Genomic DNA, 21,503 nt, shown 5'->3' on the forward strand with positions numbered 1-21,503 from the left:
GCAGCTGCCCATTCTGGGTCTTAAGGAGTGTTTTGCAACAGACACCTAACAAAACCAAGTTTGCTTCTTAAAATCCTGTTTCAACAAAACAGCACTTTTACCTTTTCAAAAGAGCAGAAATATATCAAGTAGCTCATATATTAGGAAGGCAAGTCACTAGCTCCAGGTCACTGGAGTCCTACAGCAGATAACCACCTGACACAGCTGGCTTTTTAAAAAGGAGCACCGAAAGGTCACCAGCACATCCAGGTCTCTGCGTGTTTTTGGTCTGGACATGGTACGGGTCAGTGGTTTTGACACAGCATGAACCCTCACTACCTGACTGTATTTGTAAGAGTTGCAGTTTGCCAAGCTGTTTACAGGCTCTCCTTTTTAAGATGTGTAGAGTGGCAGTAAATCTGGTTCTTTGCTCCTCTGTCCCATAGCTGTCAGGCCTAAAGTTCAGTATACATATTTAGATTTTAATATTCCCTACTCTGGCAAATTCTCAACCTCCTCACTGCGTGTTAGCTGCCATGATAACCCGATAGAACAAAAGCACTACAAATTCCAGATGTTGTTCAACATCTTGTCGCTGGCCTTCCAAGGTCACTATAACAATTACTGTAACTCTGAGACACATTTGGATGGCTTAGGATCCCACTGTGTGTTTTCTAAAGAAGTGTCACTTGGCCTGATCTATCTCTCAGACTTCAGATCGTAACACAAAGAATTTACATGAGCTTAAATCTCTGTCAAAATCAGAACCCAAGTCTAACAAACTGAAATTCTGGAATTTGTTCCTTCAGTCCCTGAATTTGTTGAAGTTGATATTCTGTGAAAAAAACGCTCACAGGAATACATTAAACCCTTTCAAATCTGATGGAACACTTTGCTGCATGATGAAGGAGATGGTATTGGATCACAGACGCATCTACTTTATTTTAAGATCTGTCTTGATGGTGCATGGTTTGCAGCTTCCTATATGCCTCTGCCACACAAGAAAATATAAGAAGCCACTCGTTGATTCACATCTGACCAGTTTTGAAGGCATTTAGTTTGACTCCCTGTAACTAGGATACAATATTCTGGCAATATTTATAGAAGGTTTAACTCATGAGATCTAATTAAAATACTGACATGTGTGTTCTTCTTGAATTGGTGCCCTATGAATTGGCTGTTCTCTTTACTCAACGTGAAAACAATGTCATAACAATATAAACTGCTAATGAGGATGAAAAACTGGCTGAAATTTGACTAATTCAATTGATTATCTTTTTTCTCTCTTAAAGAAAAGAACACTGATTCTTTTATTAACAGAATATCTTCAAACGGATGGGCCTCTATAACTACACTGCTACTCTAGATAAAATAAAAAAGTTTTTCTGATTCCTTTTTACTTGGAATAAGTAGCTCATTACTGATTCTGTGGGACCATGAAATTACATGTTCTTATGTCCTGGTTTCCAGAGGTGTAAAGTGTGCAGTTCACCAAATTCTCCCTTTTATTTATTGTGATAGCGTCACCTTTTGGAGTACATATTTAACATATCTTTTAATTTCAAGTCAAGAATGGATCTTTTAACAGCTGTTATTTTATTTCAATTGGAACAAAAGAAAATAAATTTTGGCACAAATCTGACCCAGTCATCAATGCCCAGAATGTATCCTGGCTTTCAAAATTAGGCCTTGCACTGATCAATTTCTGACTGAGCCGAGGCGATTACTTTGGCACAGTCTTCTCTTTCTCTATCATTGGGGACAGAAGGAAAAAATAAAGAAAATTGTAAATATAACAGACACATAGGCATGAAAAAGCCTATGGCAAACCATCTTTAATGCCTCAATGGTTTTTTACTATTTTCCTTTCCTCCGTCATATGAAACTACAGAATCATAATGTATTTTGTCACATTTTCAAAAGCATCTAAATATTCCCTTTCTAAATACAAGACTTAGAATAAGTGTGTTTCTAAAGAACTTTATCTTTCATTTGTAGCACTTTGTGAGCAACAATGTCCATTTGGGAGCAGATGCGTAAGACCAAATGTCTGTGCTTGCAGAAGTGGCTATACTGGTTCAGCATGTGAAAAGAAGGTAAGGTCCAAAACCATTGATTCTTATGGTAAGGACAAAAATAACCAAATGTAACTGAAATAGTTTACAGGAAAATGGATTAAAGTCTTGTTAACCTTATGAAAGATGTAAATAAGGTTATAAAATAGTTTAAAGGCTGTTTCATGACTGCTCAGCTGCCAAACTAACCATGTACCCAAGTTCTATACAAAATTTCCCCTTAAGGAACAGTTTAATACTTCAAATATAAAACCCGCAAAAGGTGCGTCTATTCTGGTAGTTAGGGTCATGCTTAATACAGTGCTCCTGTCCAAACCCACTAATCATCTGCACAGCAAACCCTGGAGAAAAATACCTGGTTGCCATCCAGCCCGAGCCTGGAAGATTTTCTGAATTGCAAGGGCAACCTGCTCCTCCCCACCAGCCACCCCTCCGCTTGCTTTTCACCCCCCTTCCTAACTTTCCTTCTTGTTCGCAACATGAAAGCGCAAGCCTTGCACCCAGGAGGTCTGCGAGCAGCAATTACTCTTGTTCATTCCTTCTCCATTCCAGTTCCCGATGTCCACAGACAGCCCACTTCATCGTGCTGAGCTTGACCTCAAACTATACATTAAACGTCACTATAGACCTATCCAGAAGTGGCAAAACACCGAAAGAATTCTCCTGGTCAGAGAATGATCCACTTCTCTCCTCCAAGTAACTTTCTTAGAGGCTCTTTTCCAAGATTAACTCTCCTAGTGCCTGTCAACACTTGCTTCTCCACTACCAAATGTGTGTTCCTACCTATGCTCAAACAGAGCTGATGGGACTAAATCTTCTGTGCCCTTCCAAGGTGAATGACAGCCAAAATAGGTGGCACCTTCCCTGCTCTGTATCCTCTTGCTGCGATAGCTGTTCCCATTTCCTGGTGAAGAAACAATGATTTCTTCCTTCCTGGCATTGACCAAAGCAAACTGAAGTCCAGTTCATGCAAACCTTTTTTTGCAGGAATTTGAGAAGCATTGAGTTGGGCAAATGCTATCCTCACCCCCCAGAAAAAAAAACAATAAGCCATGTCCAACTGCCAGAAATGTTTGCAAGGTTATAGGACATCCAACAGCTGGGTTTGACCTGACCATCACATCAGTGCATGTCTTTGGGTCCTGTTTCTCCCCTGCATCACCACTAAGACAAAACCTTTTTTTCCATCTTGCCTGCTGTGCCTAAACACTTTATATAGCAACTTGAATTTCCCCTTCTATTTTGAGTACTGCTTTATTTCATATCATGCACCCCGTTTCTCAGAGTCTTCTCCCTTCCAGAGTCACAAACACCCAAAATATTTTACATGTTTGCCATTGTTAAGGGCCACATTTTTAAGCCGTGGTCATTTCCCGTAACTCAAACAATATTACACTCAGATGTCCTGACTGGCCCAATCTCCAGCTTTCAAAAAGGCAGGTTGCCCCGTCATTTATCTATACTGAAAGGCTAGGGGCAAAAATCAACATATTTTCATTTCAATTACATAATGCATTAAGAGAAAGCATGAAAATATTCAGATAGTCACTTCATTCTGTTAATGATAATTAGATTTTAATATCAGAATTCAAGTTCTGTATGGATTTTCTTAACAAGTACATTCTCATACTAAATTAGAGCTTCTACATCAATACTGAAATGCAGCTGATGTAGATAAGATGAGTAAGTGTTGTAATTTTCTATATATAAAAAAATCTATTAAACAGGTTGGCTGTAGCCTAGGAAAATATGGTGCACATTTTCTCAAATAATTAACAGAAGTCATCCAAATGGAAGCAGGAATATGCCAAGATAAACTGGAGTTATTGTCTGCAGATGTTTATATCCAGGAGACTTTCTCTTGGTAGGTCAAGAGTTGCCCTTTTTGATACAGCAGACCAAGATTACCAGGATTGCTTTAGAGCATTATTCTAGTTGTGAAAGTGTGAAGTATGATATTTGTCATTTCACAAATGAAGTGGAACTTTGTTGCACTTAACAGAAAATATTAAATCAAAAAAAACAGGCTTCCTTTTTCACATGAATAAACTATTACACAGTAAATCAGTCCTGAAAGAAAAAGAAAGCAGAAAAAGACTTTGCATATTATGTATGTCCAAAATGCCAAGCCATCAATGATACATGTAAACACATGGGTCTCTCTAGAAATGATTCATCTCACATTTTTTAAGGCTGTTTGAAGCACTCTTCAGTTTCATGGCTTATTCTGCAGAAATACTGATTGGCTGCACTGATATGAACGTGCATCGCTTTGATGTGAAGAAGGAAACGTTCTGAATAAAAGAGAATTAACAGGTTTCCTTCAATCCTTGAGCCTTGTTGAAAGCTAGAATCAAAGTTCGTAATAAAAATGATGGATTTAATGGTGTCTAGTTGAAATTACATGGCTTATATTATATGAAAGCAAATGAGCTACCCCTCCAAAGAATCAAAATTATGAGAGGTATTAAAATACAGAGTTCATTTACTAGCATGTATTATAGTAAACTGTAAACACAGAAATTCATGCCTGTATTACTGTAGAAAAGTTGGGATGACAGGCCTCCCAAGAGTTAATTTATCAGGCTGGAGCAGGTATAAGTGAATAATCTGAACAGGCTTTTATCAACTTCTTCTCCAAACCTGTCAGCCGTGGAAATCTCACAATTAATCTAAGTAATTTGTTCAAGTATTTAGCTACATTATTAGAGCACAGTTTTGGTTTTCTTAACACTGAACATAAACCCAATCTGTTGCAAGTAAAACTGATACTTCTTGGGGTAACCTTGGTGGGCACAGAGAAAAGTTATCACAGTTCTTTTAGTAACAACATTTACATGTTTGAAGAAAATTAGAGTCTACCCTGGCTGATTTTCTCCCATTTTCCAAAGCTAAACCAACCAAGTTTCAAACCCTGTTCTCCGTTGCTCTTGTCTAAATCCTCTCCAGTTTCTCCATATCCTTCCTGACGTGCTGTAGCTGAGTGCCAGCACGAGCTAGTGCCGAGAAACTGCCTCCCCGTGTGCCTCCTGAGTCTCTGGTTAATACATTTACAGCAAGAGATTTACATTTTCCTGTGTAAGCGCCATCTTTATTGTCTTTACTTAATTTTGCCTTATGGATTTCAAGCTGTTTCACCCATTTATCAAAAAGGTTTTTAATTCTAAGCCTGTTTGCACTGCCTCCAAGTGTGATATTGTTCATAAATGTGACATCTCATTGTCCAAGACATTAATGTAAGTAGCAAATAGTAGAAAAATCAGGGCCTATGGGCACCCATCTTGACAACAGACTATTGATAAAATCATTCTTTGATAATACATTCTCAAATAGGCCTTGCTCCTTACTTATTTCATCTGAATCATACTTACTGGCATGACTGAGTGAGTCATGAAAAAGGTATCTGCTCCTGGTGTCTGGTTACCTTATTATGCTTGAGGGGCTTATAAGTTGATTATTTAATAATTTGTGTTAGTATCTTTCCAGATACCAACTTAGTCTGAATCTTTGGCTGTCGTTCCCTTGCTTTTCCTTTTTTTTTTTTTTTCTCATTTAAAGATATGTACGATGTTTATTGGGACTATTTATACCCTTCGGGAGTTCTCAAAGCAAATCACTGCTGGTTTAGAGAATGCATCTTTAAATAGGCTGGGGCAAATTCTATGAGGCCCTGTTGACCTGGATAAGCTGCTTCATCTAAAGCTCCTCTTATACACTAAGACTTTCCATATGGTGAGTTACTGCACAGTACATTGCATACCATAAATTCAAATCCCAGTTTATTGCCTGATCATTTAACCTTGTAAACGGGCCTTAAATCTGACTTTTCTGAACCCAAATACTCAGTTCCTTCCCTAGTCTCCTTTGCATTCCTGTTCCTTTGTTAATTCTGATCATACTAAACCTTTTGTCACATTTAACCTTTCCATGAAGACTGAAGAAAAGGCATTGAGCATGTTAGCCTTGCCTGTGTCATCTGCAATCTTCTCCCCTTGTTAGATTTACCACTATGTTTTGCTACGGGAGTTAAAACTCATGCTTTGCTCTGTTTCTGTTATGAATCGTCAAATAATGGGAACAATACGGTAGCAGTGGCATGTAAAATTTGTCCAAAAAAATGGATTAAATTGGAGTGGAGCAGCCTCTTCCCTTCCCTCAGCAGCAGCTGACAAGGGAGGCTCTAGGTGACTGCACCTGCAGCTAACTGAAGCTCGCCAACATCCCTTTCCTAGGGAAGGAGATGCAAGGTAATTGCCACTTACCCAGGTTAGGAGACTGATTTCCTCCTTTGAACTTAATTGCTGGTCTTCAACTTATTCTCACAAAATTACAGTGAAAAATTCATTTTCAGCAGCATTTTTTTCAGAGCATAGACTGAAAACACTAAGGAGACAGATACAGGGAGCTGGGAAAAAAAGACCTCACTGCAGAACTCCTTTTTTTCCACAAATTAAATAGTGTCTGGAGTCTGGTTTTGCCAGTGCATTTGGAAAAGCTGGATGGCCTGTATTTGCTTAATCAAGTTATTCCACCTTTCTCTGCGATAATCTTCGGTATGGTTCCCCTTTGTGCAGTTAAGATTCCTGGAGGAACAATATACATTTTCCCCAATTATTCATCATCAGCATCCTAGTGCTCACATTTATATTGCCAAGTGATTTGCAATTCATTTTCTGACATTTTTGGTTTACTTTGTTTTGGACTTCTGCTAAACAAAGCCTGCCAACAGCATTCCTCAGAAGGCTAATGAACTTGCTAGAATAGCAATCACTCTCTTAGAAACCTTTTGCGTATTTTTAATTTGTATTGACTCTTTGAGAGATCCAGATAATTTAGCAAGTTTCGTGGCAGACATGAAGACAAATGCTCCTGCTGACTTTTACATTCAAAACAGCCATTAGAGCACATTTGTTCAGGGCTGGAAGGAGTGACCCAAATAAAACAGACTAAACAGACCTCTTTTCCAGAGGAACCACAGTTAAAAACTTTGGCACAAGTCCCAAAAGAGACTAAGACAATCACTGCATCACTTATACAACACGGAGTTTTTCAGAAAGTTGAAATTTATATTGTATCTGTTGTCCTATCTGATACCATCACACTTCCCTTGGCTTTATTTTCCTTTCTAAATGGATTAAAGTAATAGCATTAATGAAGCCAACAGAATCAATTTAAGCTAAACAATGTTATCTAGTTAGATATAAATGGTACATAGTATTACACTATGAGCTATCATGATGGTGTATTTTCCCAATAACAGTTTAAATATTAATGTGCTAAACTTGCCTGTCTGTTGAATATTTATTCTAAGGCATAAAGGTATTGAGAAGTGTAGCCTGTTACAGAAAATAATAATTAAGAAAACGCAAACCTTGTAGCAGATATTTTTAACACTGGAATTTACCAGTAAATCGAACGGCAACAGGCCATTCATTCCCTAAGAATGAACCCAGTGACTGCCTTCCAAAGATTAAACATACTATTGATTTCAGTACAGCCTGAAAATACAAGATGTTTTTAATAAAAAATTTCTCATATTAGGCAACCCTTTGCTGCAGTTAGTGACCTTAACATCACTATTACTTTGTTCATTTATACGTCAAGAGACATTAAACCACAAATCATGGTACTCAAGTTATACAAGCTGTATTCAATATCTGTGAATATACAAGCTAGTCATCTGTGGAGTTTTAGGAAAAAATGGCACGCTTAGTTGTAAATTATTTGACAAATAAATGGAAGTAATAGGAGATAAAAAAGGGACAATCAAATATAAGCAGTATCGAGCAGCACATGTATGTCAGTCAGACTATTTGCTTGCTTATTAAAAAGGAATATAAGAGTAGTTAATGCTATTTAAGCAAGAAAAGTGACTGTGACTTCCTCATTGTATCACTGAATACCTTCAACACATATACTTGTTCTTGCGTTCAGATTGTATTGAGGACTCCTGATACACTGTAGTTAGTTTAGACCTGGAAGCACCCAAGAGCTTGGGCTTCCAGGCGTGCCTAAATCCACACAGAGATGCGCCCTACCAGGTGAACTTGCCAGCTCAGGTCCCTGCTAGCCTGGAGGTCTCCACGTATGCTCTATCCTATTGATGACAAAGCCTGCAACTGGTCTTTAAAGGATTTAAAGGTTTTACTGTAGGGCACAGTAAAATGAAAATATGTAGTTTGTGTGAATACTTGAACACACTTTTAATCTCAGAGAAGCTTCTGAAGGAAGAAAACTTATAAAAGTGTTCATTCTGGACTTTGGGTGATGATTTCCCTGCAATAAAAATGTATCTTCTCTTTAACTCTAAATGGGACAGAAAAGCATTACTGATTTGGAAATTACGATGGTTTTGTTTAGCTCTCATTAGAGTTTCACACAGGAGAAACCAGTCTACTGAAAGTCTTCCCTGATATGTTTTGACTTCAGTTGACACAATCCTTCAGAATGGGGTTTTAAGGTGACTGCAGACAGGTCTCTATAACATGAATACTTAGAAGTTTCTGCCCTGTTTGGTCCTAAATATATGCTCCAACTTCTTTCACATATGTTTCTATCAAAAGAAAGTAGGACAGAGCCTTTACAGCATCTTAAGTTTCGTAATATGTTCTATTTTGCATATAAGCATACATACCTGAAAGGAGGTTGTAGTGAAGTGGGTGTTGGTCTCTTCTCCCAAGTAGTTAGTGGTAGGACAAGAGGAAATGGCCTCAAGCTGCATCAGGGGAGATTTAGATTGGATATTAGGAAAAATTTCTTCATGGAAAGGCTAGTCAAGCATTGGAACAGGCTGCCCAGAGAGGTGGTGGCATCCCCATGCCTGGAAGTGTTCAAAAAACAGGTAGACGTGGCACTTGGGGACATGGTTTAGTGGGCATGGTGGTGTTGGGTTGATGGTTGGAATGATGATCTTAGAGATTCTTTCCAACCTTAATGATTCCCAGTTTTTACTTTCATTAAAAATAATCCAGCCACCAAGCCAGGAAACACAAAATTGCTACTCTACCCTTAACTGGTTTAGTGGTGGACTTGGTAATGTCAGGTTAATGGTTGGACTGGATGATCTTAAAGGTCCTTTCCAACCTAAACGATTCTATGATTCTATGTTTATATATATATATATATTTGCATCCAAAGAAGGGCAACAAAGCTGGTGAAGGGTCTAGAGCACAAGTCTTATGAGGAGCGGCTGAGGGAACTGGGGTTGTTTAGCCTGGAGAAGAGGAGGCTGAGGGGAGACCTTATCGCTCTCTACAACTACCTGACAGGAGGTTGTAGTGAGGTGGGTGTTGGGCTCTTCTCCCAAGGAACAAGTGATAGGACAAGAGGAAATGGCCTCAAGTTGCACCAGGGGAGGTTTAGATTGGATATTAGGAGGAATTTCTTCACTGAAAGGGTTGTCAAGCATTGGAACAGGCTGCCCAGGGAAGTGGTCGAGTCCCCGTCCCTGGAGGTATTTAAAAGATGTGGAGATGTGGTGCTTAGGGACATAGTTTAGTGGTGGACTTGGCAGTGCTAGGTTAGTGGTTGGACTCGATAATCTTAAAGATCTTTTCTAACCTAAATGATTCTATGATTCTATGATTATATATATATATATTTTTTTACACATACAAATATATACACATCTAAAATCCAGATATATATTTTAGTACAAATGTGTATATAGATACATGGAAATATGTAATATGACACAGACATGCACATATATTTTTATTTTACCTCAATAAATATGTATCACTCTTCCAGATATTACACACATTTTTTCCATGTAAAATCAAAACCTTACTATAACTAAACCTGTCTAAATCCCAGCAGGCACTTATGGAAGTACGCTCTCTTTTCATATAAAATACATGTGTCATGTACTATTCACAAATAAACAACTGCTACCCAGATACATCACTATCAGAAACTAAGGTAAGGTATTTTAGAGTCAAACAGGGAAGTAAAATTTGGATACATGATGCTAATATCAAGGTTAACCTGTCATATCAAATACAGATACATCAAGATTAAGGAGCACCTTTCTTCTTGTCCTGAATAATAAATTAATATGAACATCTTTATGTGCTTTGTAATACAGATTTCTATAAAACTGCCCTTCAAAACAGGTTCCTAAATCTATGTGCTAGCATAAAATAAAGCTTTTCATATCATCTATTATCTTGTTTTGGGATAAAGAAAATTCACTCATGTATTTAAACCAAGATGATATTCATGGACAACTTCTGCTGTATGAAAATGGGATAAGTGCACTGAAACACTTTCAGGCAAGGAGCCAACAATCTCCATGCGTTACACATAAGTGGCAGAGTGATTTTTTTAAGGCACACCTGCTTTAGATGAAAGAAATTGAATTCCAACTCCATAACTGTCAAGCGCCACCGCAAATAATAGAGCCTAAGCCGAATCATTTCAGCAATATAGCTATTTTCCTGTTGAAGCGATGGAGCAGAAATCAGCCATAGCTAGATGATATCACTTTATGTGCATGCTTTGGAAACAGTTCCATTCATCATTTCACTGCTTAATCCCTTTCAAAAACATGTTCTTCATTTCCTAGTTAGTAAAAACTTTGGTTACCTAAGTCAAAATTGTGAAAAAAAATGTGGTTTGTGATTTTACCGTAATTACATAAAAAATCCAAAGAAAATACAGTAACTACAATAAATCATTTGAACATTTGCACATAATATTTCTTACATGACACCACATGCATGAGGCTGTTTCTTCTACAGTCCCTTAAGCAGCTGAATCCTCATTTCTTTTCTGCAGCTCCCAATAGGATGAAGATAACAGCAGGACAATGAAGACAATCATTTGGGTATTGATAATCTGGCACCGAGCACATTTTTCATTTGGGAAGACATGGTGTGAAGAAATTGCTAGTTCTCTCCCTTTTACCCTCATATAATCCTACAGAATAATAACAATAATAATAATAATAAAAACTTCTCATACGTCAGTAAACCTACATTTACTTTCAAACCTGTCTATGGCAAGGCTCAAATTCATGATCCGTGGCTGTAGTGACACCATCATGATGACTGCTCCTGACAACAGCAAGATTTTAAAATGGTACACGCCATTTTATAAAGATTTTTAGTGCCATTAAAATTTGAAGGCACAGACGAATTTCTTCATTTCTTCCCTTTTTTTTAACAGGTATGTTTACCCACAGTCTAGAGAAAAATGAATAAATAAGATCCTGCTTCTACTGCGAAATGTCAGTGACTACCAAGGGAAAGACCTCAGCAATGTTTAACTAACACTAGCTCCAGCCTGTAGTTCTTTCCACTGAGTAACTGCTAAAGCCAAACACTTTAGCTTTCTAAGTTGCTAAAGTGTCAGCATTTATTTGGGGAGGTATCAGTGCAGTACCTGGTGAAATGCTGGCTTTTAGTTGCCTCTACACCTGAGTTCTCCTTTGCCCTCTGTAATGGCTACACATTGCTCCTGGGCGCGTCAACAGTTGACATGCTAAGGACACACAAGACCCCATGTATCCATACAGCCTTAATCCCTGGAAGCATTTTAGAAAACTAGCTTTCTAATCATACAATAGGGGCTTAGTGAAATACTGGAAAATCTAGGTGCTCTCAGAAATTTGCATCTTAATCTGAAAATTCAGATTTACAGAAATCTACCATTGCCTCACGTACCAGTGGCCAAAAGGCGAGCCGTGTGTTGCACCACAGGGAGCGGTACGGATGTGGGACGGGATGGAGCAGTGCCAGGAAACATGGGGGGAGGAGGAGGGAGTGCGAGGAAGGGAATAAGGAAACCAACTGTAAGTTAACTTGGAAAAAAAGAGTTTTAAACTGTCACCTAAGACAACTCGGGTTCAGTAAGGATAAATCCCACACCACGCTCCGGGCATTCACACTCTCCTTTCGTTTGTCTCATTGGAAGATTCAGAGCAACTACAGATCAAAATCTCAGTGCCTTGATGGAGGAAGACAGAAGTTTTGACATTCCCTCACTCTTCCAGAAGCAACTTAGGGGAACAACGATACAAGTAAAGATTTTTTTGATTGAACCTCCAGGGCTGCAACAGTAACTAGATGTAAGATTTGATCTGACCCTTACTGTCAATTTATAAGAATAAAAAATACTGACTGTGAGACCTTTGAATACTGCAGATTAAGTGTTTAAAAAAGCTTAGAAAAACTGTCAGTACTACAACTCACAGAAACATTCCTCCTCCTTTTCGCCCAGCTCCCAAATCATTCTATGATTCTATGATTCTGTGATTCAATAGCAGCATTTTTCCCCACATCTAACTAATATAGCAAAATGCTTTTAAATGTATCCATTCTGTTTTCCAATAAATTATTCTCTATTCTTTATTTCTGAAGTTCTGTCTTTCATTTTATGTTATGAATGGCTCCAATGTAAACAGTAGACCAAATGCAAAATATTAAAAAAGTAAATTACACTTGCCACTCCTTGCAAGTTTCCTACAAACACTTAGGCAAAGGACCAGACTTCAAAAATACTTGCTATATTTTACTAATACATACCGATCTAGACCACAGTTAGCAATCTTAATATGAAGTTAAGTTTTTAGCATTCACTTTAACAGTTCCAGGAAGACATTAATATTAAAACAGAACATTGGCACCAGAAGAGTATCTACACAATGAAATTTAGGGTGGCAATTACGCCTTTCTTGAAGTACAGCTCCAATCAATAAAAAAGATTTCTATTACCTTGCCTCCATAATGTCTACAAGAGACAGTGCTAATGAATAAAACCCCTTGCCAAGATTGGATTTGGAAACCTAAAACAGCTTTCAATGCCTTGCAGCTTCTCACTGTATTTCTAGAAGTGACTATTGAGACAATATACATCCCCATCTATTTTTAGACAACTAGAAAGTTATTTTGCATAGAATCATAGAATAGAATCATTGAGGATAGTCCATGTGTGGTTATAAAACAGAAACAATTGCTAATAAATCGCAGCTCTCAGGTTCCAGTATCTGATATCAAACTATAGGTAACCTACAGTTACTGTAGTTTCGCAGTTACTGTAGTTTCACATATCGTGCCAGTGTAACACTTCTTTTGTTTTGAGGCTGAATTTGACACTGTTCCTTTTCTCCCAGCCACTTCAGCACTTAACTGACTTTCTTCCCTTGATTGTTCAATATACTTTGCTGAAACATCACTAGATATGGTGATGACTATATGCTCAGCTTGTGTTTTAAACAAGATACAGAATAATGTAAGAGAAAAATTATTCTCCAGAATTTCATAGGTGTTTTGCACCTTCTTGAAAAATACCCAATCAGGACTTTTTCTTGCAAATACAAGGTCCTATTTTTCTAAATATTGTCTTATACTTATAAGCCATTTCTTCTACTTGTTATTTGTCCAAGAAGACTGCAAAGAGCTTAAGGCAGGAGTCAGTCTTACTAATTGCACTCTACCAAAAAATTGTACCAGCTCTGCATAGTTACTTGAAGCTACGTTATTTAGTTCTAACTTCTAATTGTCATTATGACTTCCAAAACTCTTTGTTTGCTGAAGACTTATTTCAAAATCCTATTAAAACCCCAAACAAACTGGGCACAACAAGGCATGATCTCTTGTTATGGCAATAGCAAACAGAACCATTAGGCGGAAGGGGGAGTGTTTGGGGTTTTTGCTTAATGTAAAACTTTTTAAGAGCACAATCCTTGCCAGATTTAACTCATCCATGGCTTATAATATTCATTCATATGGATGTTTAACATTAAGTCCCTGGCTGTATTCTTTTTGAAATTTCATTGGGTTTGAGTTGTTTTCAAGAGAAAAGATGACACTAACACTTTTTCTGCCTGGAAAGCAGGAGACCGCAATAAGTAGGAAGGAGTTAATTTTTGTGCCTACTCTCTACCATTATTAACCTTTGCCAAAAAGATGGGGTAGGTTATATGCTTCATTGCATATATATATGTATGTACATATATGCGTATCTCCATATAGCACCTTAGCTGAAAACGTCCTAGAAATTGCTACGAAGCAAAGAAAATGCTTTTAATGGAATGCTATTCAGTATTCCGGCAGGAAAAATGCCATTTTCTTTTCATTTAAAAAGGGCTTTTTTCTCTCACATTAGGAAGTGCAATGTAAGTAGGAAGAAGTGCATGTACTCCCTGCAGAATAGGTAGTTAGATATGTCTTTACTCTTTTCAGAAAGAGCAGAGTTTTGCCCCAGAAATGCACTGCTTTCAGGGCGTGCAGATGTCATTCCTTGGTTTATCCATAAACACGTACAGCAGCAGCACAACAGCAGAAGCCACTAATCCTGTCCTAGGGAGACCACCCATAGGGGAGAGAAGCATGATCTCGTCTCCATGTGTATTTAACACGCAGCCTTCCTGCCAGAAAACCCTGTTCCGCATGGGTCACTGAAAAAACAGCAGATGATGGATTGAAATGAGTACGTTTTGAGGCTCAATTCAAGCTGATGACACATTGAGAGGGTCTGCCAACTCATATATCACGCCCCAAATTAAAAAGACTTTGCAATATTCCATATACATAAACAAACACAGATAGAATTATGCATAAAACTATTTTCACTTTAAATTATTTAACTACAAAAGCTGTAGAGCATGACATGCTCTGTGGGCCTAATACTACATCTTTATGCCTAATTAATTTTTTAACATTAATATCAGTTGGAGAAGGAGCAGGACATACCAGAATATATGTGGTATGCATAACAATATGTACCTCTAAGGTTACCATTTATACTTTGGCAAACTAATTCATACTCAGGAGCTCTGGGAAGGAGCTGCCAGATCCAAAATTAACATTCATTATTCACACCAAGTTTTCATTGTGCTTGAGAACAGGAGCTCTGGATCGATCCCCTGGGCACCCCCAAGGCAGGTGTAGAAAGGAAGGTCTCAGCCTTACAGGACGCAGACAGACATTACTCTCTCTTCTATATTGCTTCCTATTTGTATCAGCTGAGATTCGGGAGGCTTGACATCAGCCAGTTTCCCCCTAGGAAGAGGAAGATGTGGATGCACGGTGCGATTTATTGCTATGAGCTCGGAGCCCAGCGCTGTGAGCCGGGGCGGGTAAGCAGCCGCGCCGGAGCTCCTCCTGCAGAGGTGAAGTCAGGCTCCTGCGGCACAGCCCACGCCTGTCTTCTCCAGGTGCCGGCCGCCCTGATCCCAGAGGAGCTGTTCTGCCTCTGTGCTCCTAAACTAAGACACAAATAGGCCAGAGGTGCCTTTCTTTGCTGCCTCTTGCCTGAGTCACAGGCAACTCAGGTCCAAATTAGATGTGTTAGTTGAGCTCTTCAGAGTTCAAAGAATTACCTCCTTCTCTCTCTTCTGTGCCAGAGCCAGTTCTGTCATTACCTTCCCATTTGATAGATAACTCAACACCTCCCCAAACTCTGCAGCGAACCTGCCTTGGAGAAGCTCCTCTATTAAAAACTGATCAAAAAATGGAAAGTGCTTCTGAGGAAAAAACCTAACCAGACAAATTCTCAGTCTGAACCAGAAGGAACTTTTATCCTAATGATCATAATTTTGTCAAAAATTTTTGTACTACCTTCATTCCTGAAATTTTACTCTTCTGTCATGGCAGTGTTCCTGATAAGACCAGCTAATTTCCCAGCTGATTTCTTTGACACCTGGTTAAGACTATTTTTCCCCCTGTTTAGAAGTAATTTCAATCGAGACATGTAACTTGCTGGCATTTGTAGTGTAACAGGAAGATGGGAATAACTTGTGACACGTTTACTGAGAGAATACAGAGGTTTTTAATCAGTTTGCCTTAGAGCCATGGGAAGAAAGAAACATACTCCTGGTCTGCTCTTAAGTCCCCCGCCTTTTTCCTTTCTTTTTTTCCCCCAAAGCAGCTTTCGGCATGCTTTACCCATGACTGATTTATTAGATTGTTAGTGCTGTCAGAGTCCGTGTCAGGCATAAGACAGATTTTTCATAAGGGTGCAGCAAAACTAGATTACCCTATTCAAAAGCTGCATGCCTGCCTTATATTCTGTGCCAAGCTTCTGATAGTCAACAAAGAGTTTGTTACTAACATGGATGTCTCGGAGAAAGAAGATCCAAGCCTTTGTGATCATCAAGCCTGTTTATTTCACTTTTTAACTAAGTCTGGGGTACCGAAAAAAAATGTCAATGGGCACAAAATGAAGCAGCCTATCTGTTTAATACCACAAGCCACTATCAGCCTAATAAGTTCCTTTGCCCTTTAATGCAGAGACAATTTCAAAACCTTTCTCCTGCTATTAAAACACTTTTAAAAGCTTATGCCCTTATAAACCAAGCAATCATTTTCCCCTCAACAGCCACGACCTGCCATCACTTTACAAGACCAAATTACTGAAGAAGACTGGAGGTTCCTGAAGGCAAGTGACATGAAGAAATGGCAGAGAGTTAGTATCTCTGCAGGAGATAGAAATGACCAAAGCACTATTCACACACAAAATGAAATTCAAACCTGGTTTTATTCTCTATTTCTTCGTAAATAACAAGAACTATTTTTGCAACTTCTACTTGGAAACATCTGAGAATAAAGATACAAGTCAAGACATAAGCAGTGAGCTAAACAGAATTGGTTTAAAGACCGTAGCTAGCAAGATCAAGATGGAAAACCATCGGTTATTGAAATTATGCACGGTTCAGGCTATCATAAAATAAAACAATGTAATAAATAGGGTGGTATCTGAACAAGGCAAAAGCACAGAGATTAATACTGACATAAGGTTATATAGATATTAGAAAATAAGCCTAGAACATTGATTTCCCTTTCCTTAAAAAAACAGAATGGGAGGAGAGGAATGAATCCAAAATAAACAAAAGAAAGCCAGGCTCTGTCTCAAGGTAGCAAAAGCTGGGAGTGAATGTTTGAGTCACAAGGTCTGAAAAAAATCCGAAAAGAACCTCAGCAAGGTTATGGCAGCAGTAGAAAGGAGCTGGGGAAGGGGGGCAGACAGGATTTAAATTAGTAGTTATTACACTAGAGACTGCCTGGATTAAAAGAGAAAGACAAAGAAAGTTTACATAAAATAATAGGAAACTATTATGGACCTATAAAGTGGATTACAGTCTAAAACAGAAAATGTTTATGCATGAACAGAAATCTCTTTAAAAGGTTAAAACATTGATCATGAAGGGCCCGCATATATGTTGATCTTAAACTGAGGGACTCTGTCAGTGGAAGTGCTTATAAAATCTGTATAATCATGGTACCTGTTGTGTTTTTAAATAATTGAGAGAATCGAACTCAAACCCAATGAGTCAACTTGATATAATTGATCTGCAGATGCTAAACACATGGTTTTGCAGGAAGTACTGCATCTACTGTTCATGCCTTTACTTTTGGAAATGTTACTGGTTAGGCAGAAGAGAACTGCACTTGTATAAACCAAGGTTTCAACACAAAAATAAACTAGTACTGAAAAGGGCCTTGAGGGGATGTTAAATTGTTCTTCCACCTCAAACATTCCTGGAACTATTCACAAAGCAGAATGTACTGGAATAAGGAAAATGGATTTTCTACTGAGCTGTGACAGGCCAGTCATCACAACAGAAAGGGATGGGATTTGAACAGGGACTTGAACCCAAGCTTTCAAAGTCCGAGTCCTGAGCTGCATTTATATGTATTTATATGAATAAATTATTTCTTACAATCTACATACAAGAAATGGACAAATGAAACACACCTGTGAAATGAAGAAATGAGGTGCAAGATGGCAAGGGACCTTCCACAGGTCTGACAAGACGCTTCTGCCAGATCCAGCCATTTGTCCACTGCCAATGGCCATGAGCCCACTGAGAACCTCCAAGAGACCGAGGAGGAGGCAGATGGTGAGGCCTCCACGGCCTGAGTGGGCAGATGGAAGAGAAGCAATTTCCAGTGAGGTCAAGAGGAGAGCAGAGGCAGCAGTGGCTGTGCTTACACAGCTTTCTGGAGCCTGTGGTTTTCCTAGAATCCAGTTCTACCAAGCCAGACCAAGCCTATTCCAACACAACCTTAGGTCCAAGAGCTGAATAGAAAATTCTGAAGTCCCAGATCGATGTTCTTACAATAAGGTCTCCTTTTTTTTTTTTTTTTTTCCTTTCCTAAACACACGGACTTTAGTTTGGTCTTGCTATATTAAAAAAAAGAGCCTATTATATCAAATAAGTAATATTGAACACTACCCAAAAGTCTTAACTCTTTCAAAGGCTGCAAGACTGTGTCAAGGTCACAGGGCACCACAAGGGCAAGCTAAAACTCAAGACAAATGAAACTTCAAGGCAAGTGTTGCTAAGGCCACACTGCCACCGTTTAGCCCACAGTTCAGCTGAAACAAACCTCAGAAAGCAAAGTTCAAGGTATTTTAAACCCATTTTGGTATTTTAAACCCATTTTATTATTTTAGTTATAGTATGAGAACCTAAACGCACTTGTCCACTCAAACCAGTTAACAAGCAACCTGAGAACTAATAAAAATTCCATAGATTTGTGAGAAATTGTCGCTGTGCATAAAGGGAAAAGTTTTGTGCCAGCAGCCTGGCACTACCAACCACTTCTAATGTTTGTGTGGTGTTTTGTGTCCATGAAAAGAAATCTTAATCTGAAATTTTAATACTGTACTGACAGCTACAGTACTGCAATCTGTTACTGCCTGAGAGCACTAGGAGTGTTTTGCCCAGATGCTGTAGGCTAAGTCCTGTCCTTGGGTGCAAGGGTACAGCAAGATGCATCTGTATACTTGAGGGCTAAATTTAGAAGAAGGAGAAAAGGCCACATGAGATACAGAGTTCCACTTTGGATCATTTCATGCTTGGATTTCTAGTCAGTAGCTTTAAATTTTCCTAGTTAAGAGAGAGCACCTGCAATACATTCAATTTTATGCAAGTTAGGTGTGCTGACAGATTTGTAGTATGCTGCCGAAGTAGCTCCAATCTGAGAGAAGTTTGTACAAAATTACTAACAGAAATGTGGGGGGAAAAAAACCTTAAAAGAACAGCCAAACAAACTAAGCAGGAGTTCAGAAAGTTTTCTGGCTAATTTTGGGCTCAAGCTTTGTCAAGATCAAACGGTCTCACAGTCCTTATACATGCAAAGGAAGATGCCTGAAGGAAAGCAGAATCCCCTCTGACTCACAGCTGCACGGAGAAGCGTACACTTTGCCCGCCCTGCTGAAGCCAGGCCAAAAGTACTTCCAGCTCCTCGCTTTCCTGCAGCTCCCCATAGCCCCTCCACATGCTTTTCAACACCATTTTGTCTATGCCAGAGTTTCAGTTGCAGATGCTCTTGCCCATATACCCCGTAGCCAAGGTGTATCGCATCAAGCAAACATTCAGCGTGCATCAGTTGACCTACCTAAAAACCATCTGCATTTCTTCCTTGGGCTCCTTGGGAGCAAGCACGCAGGTAACAGGAACTATTCAGTATAGCAGCTCAAGAGCTTAAGTGAACTAACAAGCAAGTGACCCCTCACAAAAGAGAGAATTTCTTTGATTTCAAAGATTATATTTTTTTATAAAGCCGCAGACTTGAAGTTTGGAGAAAAGAAGAGCTTGTAACTATTTTCGAAGCTGGGGATTTATCCATCTGTAATAGCAAAACAAAAACCCTGAAATTATTTGCAAATTAGAAAGATGTCTAGTAGGCATTGGGATTTGAGGCCAGCAGTCAGTGTATTTTTATTGAAAAGCATAGTGTCATTATTGAATACACCATACAAACTACGCAGAGATTACTTTATGTTAACAAAATTACAGCAAGAGTTATCGAAGACAAAAGCTAAAACATTATTAAATAATACACTTCCATTAAAAATTATGAAACTTACTTCTCTTTGATAGAAGTAACTAGTGCAGAACACAAATCCAACTGGACATTTATTGGGCACAATGCACTTACTTTTTAATTAGTAGTTTAGAGGTAAAATAATGATAACTCAAAGAGACACAATCAGATCAAGCTTGTCCTTTAGATTTTCCAAAAATTAATTTAATATTACTGTTTGTTTTGTCATTATTTTATAAAGTTACCACCAAGACAATGGAAATAATTACTTTTTTTTTTTCTAAACGTGTAAACAATTTCTAGTGAAGAAAACATGCCAACTCAGAGCACCAAAACTTGGAATGGGCTTGGATCAAAATATAAAAGGAAAAGGAAAGAAAAATTATTTTATTACATAATCCATCTTCAAAATGAGAGGAAATAAATTTTCCAGCCAATATGAGATTTCAAAATATAAAGCCTTACACAGTATATGGGTAAAATGCCTCATTTCCTATTTTTGTAATATTTTTATTATCACTAAATACACCTCAATTCCTATCACCTCCTTTTTATACACTGTTCCTATCAGCAGAGAATAGGTAAAAGTCTGGTTTTGAGCTGAAGAAGGGATCAACAGTTAAAACTGGAGTTTACCAACCCTTCATAACCAAGCGAGGCATGATACAGAAAAGCCCTTCAGCTTGCACCAGACTTGCTTGGTCATTTTAAGACCTACCATATCTTCTCTCCTTTAGGCTCTGTTTCTCCCAGTTTTTACTCCCCTGTCTTTTTTCCTCATTGCTGCTCACTCTCTCCGCTCTCCTCTGCACTTCTGGAATGGTCAAGACCTTTCCTGAGGTCCAGTCTCCGTGAGGGCAATACTTGAGCTGAGGCCAGTAGCAGGACACTACTGGCTCACATTTTGTGTGTGATCCACTGTGCTTTTTTACAGAAATGCCATCTACCCATCTGGTACTCAGGCTGCTAATTATTCCTGCTGAGTGTGGTATGTTGTACTTTCCGTGGTGGACCGCCACCCTATTTTTTCTGACAACTGCTCCAATTCATTAAACTCATTTTGAATCCTAACCCTCCCTTCCAGTTCACTTGCAGCCCACTGCAGCTGTGGATTGCCTGCACATTTCGTAGGCAGTCTGTTCAACTGTCCCAGTCGCTAGCAAAACCAGGCTGTCACCAAACACAGGGCAGACCCAATGGAGCCTCATAGCAAAATGTGTCCGCACAGACACAGTCAACCACCAGTAACTACTCAGATTTGCTCTCTCCTCTCCCCACAGCAAATGCATCTGGACCAGGTTTCCTCAGCTTACTTAAGAAAAAAGTTCTGAAACAATTGCGAAAGACAAAGAAGTTAAGACACACAATGCTTTCCGCAGAAAAGGACTGGTCTGGCATAGTTTTTTCTTCATAAATTCATGTTGACTACTATTCATTTCCTTGTTAGTAAAGAGGCTACATTCATACAGAGACGAAATCTTCTATCATCCACCTGCTCCTCCTTTTTCCCTTCCTTTCTTTAAGCAGATCCCATTGCAAATCAAAGCCCTAGAGCCAGGTGATATTCTTTGCTTCTTATCTTTGATTTCAAAATGGAAGTATGATGGATATTCTGATAGAAATGAGAATAGACACATTAGTCCATAATAATCCTGTGTTCTCAAATAACTTA

General features: G+C 38.7%; 1 protein-coding gene across 1 annotated transcript in view; it reads left to right on the forward strand.

Moving 5' to 3' along the window:
• Positions 1–2,732, forward strand: part of LOC104032488 (von Willebrand factor D and EGF domain-containing protein) — a 181,548-nt gene extending 178,816 nt beyond the window's left edge. Inside the window, exons 28-29 of the mRNA XM_075710358.1 lie at positions 1,978–2,075; positions 2,607–2,732. Coding sequence (XP_075566473.1) covers positions 1,978–2,075; positions 2,607–2,732 — 224 coding nt within the window. The remainder of the gene's footprint in view (positions 1–1,977; positions 2,076–2,606) is intronic.
• The last annotated feature ends 18,771 nt before the right edge of the window (positions 2,733–21,503 follow it).

This window comes from Pelecanus crispus, chromosome 5, assembly GCF_030463565.1.
Source record: "Pelecanus crispus isolate bPelCri1 chromosome 5, bPelCri1.pri, whole genome shotgun sequence".
In the NCBI taxonomy this organism is placed as follows: domain Eukaryota; kingdom Metazoa; phylum Chordata; class Aves; order Pelecaniformes; family Pelecanidae; genus Pelecanus; species Pelecanus crispus.